The 14474-nt window shown below is 43.4% G+C and overlaps 1 protein-coding gene across 1 annotated transcript in view; it reads left to right on the top strand.

Moving 5' to 3' along the window:
* The window catches only part of AIPL1 (AIP like 1 HSP90 co-chaperone), a 57541-nt gene that overhangs the window by 15953 nt on the left and 27114 nt on the right, over positions 1-14474 (top strand). Inside the window, exon 2 of the mRNA XM_072138213.1 lies at positions 1011-1190. Within this exon, the coding sequence (XP_071994314.1) occupies positions 1011-1190 (180 nt within the window). The remainder of the gene's footprint in view (positions 1-1010; positions 1191-14474) is intronic.

The raw sequence follows: 14474 nt of genomic DNA, 5'->3' as shown, positions 1-14474 counted from the left end.
GTCACCAGATCTCAATCCAATAGAGCATCTTTGGGATGTGGTGGAACGGGAGATTCGCATCATGGATGTGCAGCCGACAAATCTGCGGTAACTGTTTGATGCCATCATGTCAATATGGACCAAAATCCAGCACCTTGTTGAATCTATGCCACGAAGAATTGAGGCAGTTCTGAAGGCAAAAGGGGGTCCAACCCGTTACTAGCATGGTGTACCTAATAAAGTGGCCGGTGAGTGTAGATGGAGTATGTAGAAAGGTCTTCATGGGTAAGCACTGTGTTATCAGGGCAATCTTAGCTGAACATGTTCTCCATATCTTTAACGTGAAGGAGATGGGACACAGTAGAGGTGCATGTGGTGGGAGTACCATAAGTAGAAGTTAGGGTGGAAGGGCGCCAAACACAGCCTTTCTATTTCTACTCACTTGGAAAAAACCAGTAGTGTGGAACTTGCCGGTATATGCCGCAGGTGGACCCTGCACCACTTTTATTGATCAGGCCTGTTAGTGTAAAACACTCTAGAACCTGGTCTCAGGTTTTCCCATATTTGAATTCATCTGTCATGCTGAGTTACAGAAACTACTGTTCACCTCTATGGGTTTACCAGAAACAGTATAGAACAAGTGTGGCAGAGACAATGCTAATTTCATCTCAGCCATCTCACCTTGTGCCTGCCGGGGATTAGTATCGAATTTAAGTGTAACTTATACCAATGTTCTGCTGCAAGTGATAATAAATCTGTCTGGGCTGAGGTCCCCCTTCTCCAGCTCGCCTTCATCCCCAATTGGGAGCAAGAGTACCAAAGTGGTGAGTGTGCGCCAAATCTCAAAAAAGTCACTATATTCTATACTTGTACAAGAAACTGTGACTTTTTGCATGTCTTGTGCGCCAGTTTTCTGTAGCGCAAAGCAGGTAAATTTGTCCACCTTGTGCTAATTTGTGGCTCATTGCAGCTTGTACACTTGGTTTGTGTATCCAGTTGATGTTAACATGGTTTTATTCTTGTTTTACTAGGTGACGTTCCACTTTCAGACTTTAAAATGTGATAGTGATAGAACAGTTATTGATGACAGCAAAAAGGTCGGCGTGCCAATGGAAATTATTATTGGCAACATGTTCAAGCTGGAGGTGTGGGAAACTCTGCTCGCTTCAATGAGAATTGGAGAGGTTGCCGAATTCTGGTGTGATGTCACAGTAAGTATATAAAACATTTCACAAATAAAATATAATGCATAGTTAAAACTTCTGGAGCACTGATTTGTAATCATTCTGCTACAGTTCCCCTGCCTCTCAACCCCAGCCCTGTAAAATGTCCGGACTGCTTGGTATTTAAAAAACAAATAAATATAATAATATATATATATATATTACATATAATAATATAATTATATATATATTTATATTTACAGGCAGTTGAAACTTGGCGTTGACTGACTTCAGTTTTTAACTGAAATTTAAATCGTGGTTTGTGAAAAAAGAGTAGGGAGGTTGATACTTTGCTATGGCTCCTGGTTCCTATGATTCAATGATCCCCTACTCCAAGCAAAACCCTGGCAAGGGCCATAAGTGTCAGGGGTCGTATGACTCGATTAAGCATCTGTGAAATCAGAAGCCTGACAAGAGTAAGAAAACTTCATTTTTTTTAATAACCCTGCCCAAGCCATCATTGGTTTTTCCAGGATTTCTGGAATTTCTGCTTCAGCATATAGCCTAACCCATGTATTGACTATCAGATTGGATGATTTGCAACATCCAGCACCTCCACCGTGACTGGTTACTGTGATAATCTCCCATTCACTCCTATGCTGCATAGACATAGAACAAAGTTAAAATTTGGCTATGACAAAGAACGTTGTTGTTTGAAACACATAGGTCCAGCGTCTACCATTCCATGCAATGATTTTAAAGGTATCCTGCCATTTAAATTAACCCACCCAAAATAAATATCTCATAAATAACTGTGATTATCGAGCATTGCCCTTAACCTTAAATGGTTCCTAAATGGCTTCAATGTTATAAAATTACTCACTGCTAGGATATACTTCTGGAACTAGTACTTAAGGACTATCTGCCAATATTCAATTACAGACATATACAGATCTGTTTACTTATGATTAGGGGTATAGAAAGCAGTATCAAATGTTATACACAGTGCCTGGCTGTACAATTGAAATAGAGCTCTGTTACATCATTGAGCACTTCATATCATGTGACCAGTGTGATGTAATATAATACCCTTTACCCAGCAACATATGCTTCAGCTCATGTATTTATCTGATCACATGAAATAACTGCTTGCCTACATTGAGGATGAAGAGAAGTAGAAGTCCATGGTGGCATGCTGTGATTTCATGTGATCAGACATATTTATGGGGTAGATGATAATCTACTGGGCAAAGGACCTTTGATGACATCTCCCTGGCCATATGACATGACGTGCTGAACAGTAAGGAGACATAAGGCATGGGGAGTAGTAGGTGGGAGGAAATGGCCAAGCTGATGCCAGGTAGGATAACATAAAGATGATTTACGGGGATGTGAGAAAAACAATTTTTAGCTAAAAGAAGGGTGGTATTTAGTTAATAGGGCTCTAGGGGAATCTGTCACTGGCTGTATTTGTGAAAAATATGACAGTTTCCCTTTAAAGGATTTTCAATTAAGACATTCTGGATTTTATTATAGTGTTGGGATCCAACTTTTTGTTTCCCATCATATGAAGCCCCTGGATTCCGGCAGGCCATCACATTGCACCTTGCTAGCTCAGCACATGATATTGTACTGAAATGTAGATCTTTCTGATGGTGAGCTGAACCGTTTGTGTATTGTTTCGATAGAAGAAAGTTGTCTGCTTCCTTTTCCATTCTCTATTTAGCAGCTGCCAATCAGTGATGGATCTTCAGCAATTTCAAATGGATTTAGAATTCTGACTTCTCAAAAAATCTTTTATTAATAGAAAAGACAATGGGGCACATTTACTTATCCGTCCAGTCGCGATCCCCGCTGTGCGTTGTCCGACTAGGATTCGGGTCTGCCGTGAATCACTAAGATCGTGCATCCAATTTCCTGCATGTGTCGCTTCCCCCACTGAGGTCCGCCGGAGTGCACCTTCTTCTTCCCGGTGCATGTGAGTGCTGATCTTGCGACACAATTTTGTTTTTAAATTCCGTGGTTTGTCCGAATTAGTCGGGCTGACCAACGTCCACACCCCCCGATTTGTGTCTAATACAAGCCGGTCGCATGCACCAAAAACCTAGGGCAATTCAGGGCAAAACGGTAAAAAGTCGGGAATCCCGAAGAAAATGCAGTGTTTGGTCCCTTAGTAAATGTGCCCCAATCTGTTATATACAAGCTACACCCTTTTCCTGGTCTGTCTGCTCAGAAAGCCATTGTTTTCTCTGATTTATTACTGTATCTCATCTATGAATACTGTGTGAATCCTGTCTTTTGTACTGTTCCTGTCATCTGAATACTTCTACCGTTTCTCCCCCCCCCCCCCCCATTATGATTTCTGGCTGTGTAAAACTTCAGCACCAGCCAGCTCTACATATAAAGTACAGATTCCATTATGTGAGATGGACAGTTTTTAAAGGTCACCAATCGAATAATATTTCTGTGAATTTATTGTCTGTCGTACGTAAATATAAAGAAGATTGCTTCCTTTCAGACGGAGTGCTCAGTAAGTGCTATCACAAAGAGTTAGAAAGCTTTTTACTGGAGCGTACACTTACCATCTTCAAGTAAAATACAAAAGCAAATCAAAAATATAAAATAAATGTACACAAAAAGCTTCTTCAAACAAGACGTAATGTAATGCTGATATGTGAATGAAGTAGGAACGATGCTTAGAAATAAAAAAGGTCTTTTTGAAAGTTTAGAAAAGTCTAGAAAGTTTTTTTGCTTTTTATATACAGTGAGCTAATCTATTTTCTACTTACAGAAATGTAAGTTGTAGAGGATATTCTAATGTCATCTAAAATGACTGTTCCTGTATCCACTGATAGCCTTAAAGGGAACCTGTCATCAGAAATTGGCCTAATAAACCACTACCAGTATGTTTTCAAGCAGTTGAACAGCTTTTAGATCATGATTCTTTCATGACCGAGCTTGGTGGCTTCATCCAGAAGATCAAATTTGAAGTTAGATGTATAAAGTCAGGGAGGCGGAGAGTTTAACATTGAAATCAAGCTCTCCCTGCCTCTGAACGCCTCCTCCCATTTGACTGACATCATGCACCAGACTTCAGGGGATCTAATCAATGATGTCCCTGGATTCAGGACCACCAATTACAGTGAAGGGGGCTTTCTAATGTAGGAAAAGCTTGACTTAAACTCTCCGCCTTCTTGACTTCATAAAACCATCTGTCTGCAAAGTTGATTTTCTGGATGATGCCACCAAGCTGGGCCATGAAAGAAACATCATCTAGAAGCTGCTCAGCTGCTTGACAACATACTGCTAGCGGTTTATTAGGCCAATTTCTGATGACAAGTTCCCTTTAAAGAGGTTGTAGCAAGTCTTCCAGTGATTTATACAGTTAACTTGAAAACCTGGTTAACCCCTTTAAGTGTAAAGATGAATGGTGCTCCCTCCAGTACCTTCTGTTAAAAAGGAGTATTAGCCTATAAACATGCAAATAACTAAACACTACCTAAATGTAAGTACCATACACAATGCTGTCTAAATATTAGTGCCCTGTAATTTTTGAATAACTTTTACAACTCTTACTAGTAGTATTGCCATACAGACCTATGGTTTACTGAAAAAGTATAAAAGTGTACGATATGTTGCTACTGGATGGATGCAGTAAAGTAACAATTATTTTATTATTTACTAAATATTTTTATAGAATTTTTGGGGCATTTTTTTCTTTCAGTAAATATTAAAAAATGTGAAATGTTCTATTTTTTATTTACCAATATTCAGCACTAGAGGGAGCATAACCTGTATACTGGGCGATGCATCATAGCATACATAAATGATTTTGCAAAAGGAAATTTGATAATGTCATAATTGGGGAGCAGCTAAAAACCCTTCACTGGTTCTCTTTAAAGCAGAAGAACAAAGTTTGAAAACTGTACATACAAATCTGTATAGGAATATCTGTAGACCTGGTTATGAAACACATTATCAGCCAGAGCAGATCTCTGATTCGCCTATCATGATTCCATCACATGTCCTGTTAAAAGACTTAGGCTGCACTCACACGGCCGGTGGGGGGACGTATATACGGCCGATATATATACATTGTATATATGTCCCCCATAGTCCGGCAATGGAGGCACGCCGCCGTACGGAGTGGTATGTACCGTACCGTTCCGTACCCTGGGAAAAGATAGGACATCTCATTATATTGTTCTTTCTTTCCCTTTAATACGGGGCTGTGCGCCATGTTTCTCTATAGAGAGGGGCGGGGGGCGCTCACCACCTTCTCCTCTCCCAGGCGCCAACGTGTGCCCGCCATGCTACGGTACGGCGGGCACCCATTCATGTGAATGGAGCCTTATCATAGGCAAAGTACAGGAACTGGGATTGGGAAGTATGTAAATAACTCCTTAAATGTACAAGCAAAAAACAAAATCCCCCAAAATCGGTAAATAAGCAAATAATTCACATTGTTAAAAAAATTTTAATATTTAGGTATGAAATTTTTGATTAATTTCGTCCTGCATCAGCATTGTTATCCTACTATTTTGTAAAGGTCGTGATATTTTATTTTTCACGCTCTATAATCCAGATAAATGCCAACCCAAGAATAGTTTCTTGAACCTCAGTGTATGTTGTTTATGGAAAGGTTTTCACAAAGGTTTATTTTGGGACCATTTCTAAATCCTTTTAACTGCGGGCTCATCATTTCGTAAGGAGATTAGAGCAGTCCTTGAGTGATTGCGGAGATGAGATGCATAACATATGGTGCTGATTCCTCTCCCCTCTGCTGGCAGGCTGCAGGCTACACTGTGTACAGGTGCATTAAGCTCGGCGGAGCCTTACAGAGCATACAGAACTACCAGGAGCTGCACTACCTACCACCTTTCAAGCCGCCATGAATAATGCATTGGTATTCACATATAATGAGTTTATGTTCCCCAAGTAGTTATGTATTTGATGATATTTTATCCCAGACATTCTCACATCACACATTATAACCTTATTTTACCTCTACTAGTGTATCTACTTCAGCAAGTTTACAGATGAGCAGGCTAGCCCTCAAAGACACAATACTTAGTAACCCAGGATATATGGACAGGACAGCAATCACCTGTTTATTTTGTATGGTTGACCACAGCTTCGTTCACTGGACTAAAGTGCCCCATCACTTCTCGGGATGCCCTGGGATCCTTATTCTCATGTTCAAAGACTTATTCCCTACTCACTTAAATGTCACTGGTGGGAAAATCTCAAGCTAAGGACACATGAGGTAGAACAATCATAGAAGAGTTGTTGCAAGATAGCAAAGAATCTGCAGTGCAAAATGGTCTGCACTTTGGGCTTACGATTTGGTTCATGTTAATTAGGCTACATTCATATCTCATTTATTGCCCCTTTAAGTATACGTTGGACAGATTCCGAATGTGACCTTATAATGGAGGGTTAGGATGAATTATATGGTGGGATACGTTACCCTGTTACACACTCCCTGATGCACAAAGTGGGAAGTTGAGTGAAGATCTGCAGCAGCCAGGGATTAGCTGCTATCGATGTTCAGGGTGTCTCTCAGTGATGTAACCACCTACATGGACAGTTACATCACTGGGGACATCCCACCACACCCAGGCCACAGCTGGATGCAGTACTGTTGTATTCTTCCCACCTAGGCTATTATGGCCTCTGCTGAACATCTACGAGTACATCATTCAGCAGGAGGAAGCAGAATGGAAAGACTTAGATTGGGGCGTCTTTTCATCCTGTGTTTCCTCCAGGATCCAACATATACTGGGCAGAAGGAGGCAAAAAGGATATGTCTACAGATATGTTCAGCACTTTCCTGGCATATATGATGAACATATTTATAAAACAAGACGTGATTGTAGCCTAAGAGCTGGGGATTTTGGTATGGATTTCACTCTTTGCAATGTTAAGACTGAAAAGCCAGGCTCTCTAGAACTTCAGGCCGAGAACAGGCCTGAAAATTATAAGTACCACAGTGATGTGGGACCCAGAGTGGGGCAAGTATACCTTATTTTTATTGCCCTCAACAAGGGCAAACCTATCTTCTAGAGATTAAAGCTGTTTCCTTTAATTCTTAAAAATAATATGGTTCCAGTACTTGGAACCCACCATGAAATGAACAAGATAAATAAGATAAATTGAGCTAATTAATTTGATATTAGTTATTGACGACTCCTAACATGTCTTCTCATAGTGATAATTTTTTATTAATTAGATATTAATCATACTGATAATATACAGAAACACATGTATTGAACATTAGTAGTGCTGAACTCGATATACTACTGAAAGCAGGTAACCATGCATGGCAAATCAGCAATTGTTTATGTAAGCTTATAATGAGTGATTGGTGTAATCCAAGTTGTAATTAAGGTACATTGGCATGTAGGGGATAAGAGTCTTCATAAGATGAGCAGTAAATGATTTTCATCTTAGAGTAATTAAACAATTATCTGCTCCAGATCCTCTGATTTGTATAAATGTGTGCGGATGTGTAAGCCTGAATATCCTCATATGACTTCGGTCTTAGAGCTCTTTAACATTGGCGTTCATTTTCACCTCCATAGCTCAGTGATTTCCACGGATGCCTCACAAAGCCATTGTTTTCGATGGGTGTTTACATTTTCATATTGGCTTATTTTTTCGATGATCTATTGTCCATGGAAAAAATTATGAAAAATGTTCTATTTTTACGCGGATGCAGATCACGAAAAGTCTATGGGTCCTTGTGATGAAAATATTAATCTTAGAGGAGAAGGTGTGATAGAAATATTAATCTTAAAGAGTAACCGTCATTTCAAAAAACTTTTCACATGCTGTAGGGCAGGTAATTTTAAGCAATTCTGCTATTGGATTAGTTAACTGAATCCGGTTCATTCCTCTTGTATTCTGCAGACTTCCCCTTGATGTCAGTGACTCTTTATATGGCTGTTGCTAGGCACATTCCGTCTTCACAAAGGAGCCGACGACAAAGGGAGACACCCCCCTTCTCTCTTCTTTCTTCTCCTCTCCCTGCTCTCAGCTGTTTACCTCATGGATCAGTGCTCCAGCACTCAGTCATGTGCAGACAGACACCCTAACTAATGTGGTAGTTATATTACAACTACACTTATCTCTCCCTCAGCTTTCCCTACATTTGTATATAAACACATAATCCACAGACACAAGCAGCATAGTGATCACAGTCCCCCCTCCCCCATGACCACACATTCCACAGTAGGAAATGGCAGGAGAGACTCTCAAAGTACTCAAGCTGTCCCCTCATGTGCTGTGCTGAAGTTTTCCTTAGGTAGGTAGATAGATAGAAAGATAGATAGATACAGTAAGAAAAGATCCAAGCAGCACTAACAAAAATAGATAAAGATGGATATAACACACAAAGTGGCCTCCTTCCCCTGCTATAACTTACTTATTTTATCTGTAGCTTGTAGAGTAAGTATGTGCACGCTGCTTGCTTGCAGGAAGTGTATGTGAATGTGTGAGCTTCTCTGGTAATGAAGTGGGAGGGGCAGAGATCACACTGCATCGAGCAGACAACAGAAGCAATTCATGAGAAGAATCTGTCCTGCCCGACCATAAATACCTGAAGATTTATGTTTGGATTCCAGGGCAAACGAAATTGTAAACAGCAGGGCTGATAGAGACAAATTGGAATTATACTTGTGAAATGCTGTATTTTTGTTAATAACAGTGAGTTAGAGAATGTGTTATTTTGTTATCCTAATTATATTTAAGAATGTCGTCTTCCTTGGAATACCCCTTCAACTTAATTAATAGGTTGGCTATTGTATGGAGACTGTATGGAGAGAGAATGTCCAAGGCTCCATGCAGGGCAGGTGTCTGCTGTATTATATACTGCATCTCACGGCACCATCTCCACCATTTGCTTGCTGATTGAACACGGGGAGAGACGCTGAGAGAAGGGATGCTATAGATACAGTGAAGGGATAGAAGATTAAACCTGCCTGTGGAAGACCAGGAGCTTTGGTGGGGGTGACAGACAGTACTGCTTGTATCCATGTGTATATACAGCATCTATACACCTTGCTTAGGGGTTGTGTATTCTGTTCAAGTTTGGAGACACATCAAAGGCACCATAATACAGCATCTAAAGACATTGCTTGCTGGGTTTTGTAGCCTGTTAACGTCTTGGGCAATAAGGTAGATCAATATTGAAGAGTCATTTAAACCAGAATCAAAACAAAGTTCTGTTGTGAAGAATTGCTAAACTGGTTATGTCACAGTCTGACATTGCTCTGAAAATGAAAATTGATTTGGTCGTTAAACTACTGTAGTTCTGTAGGAAGTGGCTGGATCCCTTTTGGAGGCATTTTTTTTAGTAATTTTTGCTTTACATATATCAGTGATTGTAAAAACTGTTCAATATTCAATATAATGTAGTCAAAAAAATCAAAAACAAAATCCTAGCATTTCAAAAATTACAATTTAGAGGGAAGTGCAATCAAACCAAGTGGTTTAGAAAGGTACTACAGTGGAGCCACCTAGACTTTTTCCTTGGGCCTAGTTTTTTTTAAAACTGTTTTCTCTGCAGCAGTACAGCATTTCTATATAATGAACTAAACAAACAGTAATTGATAATATTTATGCAGTAAGAGTGTCATACAAAAATTTACAAAGATTGCCAACCACAGTCACAACAAGATGGCACTGTGTTACCAAATTAGAACTTCAAGCGGCAGGCAGAAAACAGAGCAGATGGCAGGTAACTATTCCACTCTATCAGGAAGTAGCTACACACAGGAAGGTTAACCAATACCTGGCATGGAAACCCAGGCTGAATGAGGTTTTATACCTGCCTAATGAGCTGGATGGAAGAGTAAAATCACTAAACAATTGAACTTACTTCAGCCCAAAAGAATTCCAACAGAAGTTATGACAGGAAATGTGTTACAAGGAACTGACATAAAAAAAACAGGTTGTTAATAGAGATGAGCGAACATACTCGTCCGAGCTTGATGCTCGATCGAGCATTAGCGTACTCGTAACTGCTCGTTGCTCGGACGAGTATTTCGCCCGCTCGAGAAAATGGCAGCTCCCGCCGTTTTGCTTTTTGGCGGCCAGAAACAGAGCCAATCACAAGCCAGGAGACTCTGCACTCCACCCAGCATGACGTGGTACCCTTACACGTAGATAGTAGTGGTTGGCTGGCCAGATCAGGTGACCCTGGGATAGACTAGCCGCTGCCCGCGCTGCTCGGATCATTCTCTGTCTGGATGCCGCTAGGGAGAGAGCTGCTGCTGCTCAGGGAAAGCGTTAGGGTGTTCTATTAGCTTACTGTTAGGCAGGAGTGATTCTAAAAGAACCCAACAGCCCTTCTTAGGGCTACAATAACGTTATAATTTTTTTTTTTTTTTATTTGCAGCTAGTACCATATTGTGAGGAATTAGCAGGGGGACTTGCTACCGTTGTGTTTAGCTCTTAGTGACACACATATCCACCTCAAACACCAAAGTGGGAAAATTTATTAGGGGTTTGAGTAGAATTAGGCACAGTCTGCCAGTTTCTTTTTATTTTACGTTTATTTTTTTCATAACTCAGCGTCATCTCATCTGGCATAGTAGTGTGCTGTTATACTTGGCTAGAAAATAGCCATAGGAGAATACAAACGTCTTAATTACGCCTACAGTAGCGTTATATATATTTGATTTCTGGTTGATCTGCTGGTGGCTGTACTTGCTGCAGTGCATCTACTATCAAATTGGGAGCAATTTGGAGTCAGACTTGCGACCACTGTGTTTTAGTGACGCACATATCCATCGCAAAGACCGAAGTGGGAAAATTTATTAGGGCCCGGGGTTGTATTTCAATTAGGCACAGTCTGCCAGTTTCTTTTTATTTTACGTTTATTTTTTTCATAACTCAGCGTCATCTCATCTGGCATAGTAGTGTGCTGTAATACTTGGCTAGAAAATAGCCATAGGAGAATACAAACGTCTTAATTACGCCTACAGTAGCGTTATATATATTTGATTTCTGGTTGATCTGCTGGTGGCTGTACTTGCTGCAGTGCATCTACTATCAAATTGGGAGCAATTTGGAGTCAGACTTGCGACCACTGTGTTTTAGTGACGCACATATCCATCGCAAAGACCGAAGTGGGAAAATTTATTAGGGCCCGGGGTTGTATTTCAACTAGGCACAGTCTGCCATTTCCTTTTTTATTTTACGTTTATTTTTTTCATAACTCAGCGTCATCTCATCTGGCATAGTAGTGTGCTGTAATACTTGGCTAGAAAATAGCCATAGCAATAGGATAGCATCGTTTGGTTTTAAAAACTAAAAAACACAAAAAAAAAAAAAAAAAAAAAAAAAAAAAAGTTAAAAAAAAAATACAAGTTATAACTCTCATTTTCAAAATGTTTAACCCGAGGGCTAGGGGTAGAGGACGAGGGCGGGGACGTGGGCGTCCAACTACTGCAGGGGTCAGAGGCCGTGGTCCTGGGCGGGGTGAGACACCACCTGCTTATGAGGGAGCAGGGGAACGCCGCAGAGCTACACTCCCTAGGTTCATGTCTGAAGTTACTGGGACTCGTGGTAGAGCACTGTTGAGGCCAGAACAGTGCGAACAGGTGATGTCGTGGATTGCCGACAATGCTTCGAGCAATTTGTCCACCAGTCAGTCTTCCACGCAGTCCACCCATGTCACCGAAATCGGCACTCCTCCAGCTCCTGCACCTCAGCCTCCTCCCCCCCAGTCTGCCCCCTCCCAGCAAAATTTGCCATTTGAACCGGCATACTCTGAGGAACTGTTTTCTGGACCCTTCCCACAGTCACAAACCACTTGTCCGGTTGCTGATGAGCAATTTTCTGATGCCCAGGTTTTCCACCAGTCGCAGTCTGTGGGTGATGATGACCTTGTTGACGTAGTGGAAGAAGTGTGTAAAGAGGTGTCCGACGATGAGGAGACACGGTTGTCAGACAGTGGGGAAGTTGTTGTCAGGGCAGGAAGTCCGAGGGGGGAGCAGACTGAGGGATCGGAGGATGATGAGGTGACAGACCCAAGCTGGGTTGAGAGGCCGGGTGAACACAGTGCTTCTGAGACGGAGGAGAGTCCTCGACCAGAACAGGTTGGAAGAGGCAGTGGTGGGGCCAGACGGAGAGGCAGGGCCAGAGCTGGTGCATCAGCGCCAAATGTGTCAACTAGTGAAGCTCCCGTGGCGAGGGCTCCTGCGGCGAGGGCTAGATTTTCAGAAGTCTGGAGGTTCTTTAAGGAAACACCGGATGACCGACGGACTGTGGTGTGCCACATTTGCCAAACCAGGATCAGCAGGGGTTCCACCACTACTAGCTTAACTACCACCAGTATGCGCAGGCATATGAATGCTAAACACCCCACTCAGTGGCAACAAGCGCGTTCACCTCCGGCCGTGCACACCACTGCTCCTTCCCCTGTGTCAGCTGATAGTCAGCCCCCTGCCCAGGACCCTGCCACAAAAACCCCATCGTCACCTCCACGATCCTCCACAGCATCCACCAGCGTTCAGCTCTCCATACCCCAGACGCTGGAGCGGAAACGCAAATATAGTGCAACCCACCCGCACGCCCAAGCCCTTAATGTGCACATTTCCAGATTGCAAAGCCTGGAGATGCTGCCCTATAGGCTAGTAGAGACCGAGGCCTTTCGCAGCCTCATGGCGGCGGCCGCCCCTCGGTATTCGGTCCCCAGCCGCCACTACTTTTCCCGATGTGCCGTCCCAGCCCTGCACCAGCACGTGTCAGACAACATAATCCGTGCCCTGACCAACGCCGTTTCTGACAAGGTCCACCTGACCACGGACACGTGGACGAGTGCTGCCGGGCAGGGCCACTATATATCTCTGACGGCACATTGGGTTAACTTGGTGGAGGCTGGGACCGAGTGTGACCCTGCGGCTGGTCATATACTGCCGACGCCGAGGATTGCGGGGCCTACCTCGGTCCAGGTGTTTGAGGCCTACTATGCCTCCTCCTCCTCCCACCCCTCCTCCACCTCCTCCTCCGAACGACCATCCGTGGGCATGGCGCCATCAGTCGGTAGCTCTAGGCACAGCAGCAGTGCCGTCGCTAAGCGACAGCAGGCGGTGCTCAAACTGCTGAGCCTAGGCGATAAAAGGCACACCGCCCAAGAACTATTACAGGGCATCACGGCGCAGACTGATCTGTGGCTGGCACCGCTGAACCTGAAGCCAGGCATGGTTGTGTGTGACAACGGCCGTAACCTGGTGGCGGCTCTGCAACTCGGCAGACTGACACATGTGCCATGCCTGGCCCATGTGTTAAATCTGATAGTTCAGCGTTTCCTCAAGACATACCCCAATCTGTCTGATTTGCTCACGAAGGTGCGCCGCATCTGTGCGCATTTCAGGAAGTCCAGCACAGATGCTGCCACTCTCAGGGCAGCGCAGCGCCGCCTCCAACTGCCCGCTCACCGACTGTTGTGCGACGTGCCCACGAGGTGGAATTCAACACTGACCATGTTATCCAGAGTTTACCAGCAGCGCCGAGCGATTGTAGACTGCCAGATGTCAACTTCCACCAGAACTGGTAGTCAGGTCAGTCAGCTTCCTCAAGTCTACAATGAGGAGTGGACGTGGATGTCTGATATCTGTCAGGTGCTGAGTAACTTTGAGGAGTCAACACAGATGGTCAGTGGCGATGCCGCCATCATCAGCCTCACCATCCCGCTGCTTGGCCTGTTGAAAAACTCTCTGGTCAGCATGAAGTCGGAAGCTTTGCGCTCCTCACAAGAGACAGGGGAAGAAGATTCCCTTGTTGATAGCCAAAGCACCCTTAGGTCTGTTTCTCAGCGCATATCGGAGGAGGTGGAGGTGGAGGAGGATGAGGAGGAAGAGGAGGAGAATGTTGGCGAGACACAAGAGGGGACCATTGTTGAGTCCTACACTGTTGAGCGTGTATGGGCAGAAGAAGAGGAGTTGGAGGAGTTGGAGGAGGAGGAAATGGACAGTCAGGCCAGTGAGGGGAGTGAATTCTTACGCGTTGGTACTCTGGCGCATATGGCAGATTTCATGCTAGGCTGCCTATCCCGTGACCCTCGCGTTCAAAGAATTTATTCCAGCACCGATTACTGGGTGTTCACTCTCCTGGACCCACGGTACAAGCAAAATCTTTCCACTCTCATCCCTGGAGAGGAAAGGAGTGTGAGAATGCATGAATACCAGCAGGCCCTGGTGCACAAGCTGAAACAGTATTTCCCTTCTGACAGCGCTAGCGGCAGAGTGCGTAGTTCTGCGGGACAAGTAGCGAGGGAGAGTAGGCGAGCAGGCAGCTTGTCCAGCACTGGCAAGGGTACGCTTT

Source organism: Engystomops pustulosus, chromosome 2 (genome assembly GCF_040894005.1).
Source record: "Engystomops pustulosus chromosome 2, aEngPut4.maternal, whole genome shotgun sequence".
NCBI classification, from domain to species: Eukaryota; Metazoa; Chordata; class Amphibia; order Anura; family Leptodactylidae; genus Engystomops; species Engystomops pustulosus.
Note: the sequence above shows the minus strand (reverse complement) of the source record. Positions and strands in the feature narration are given on the sequence as shown.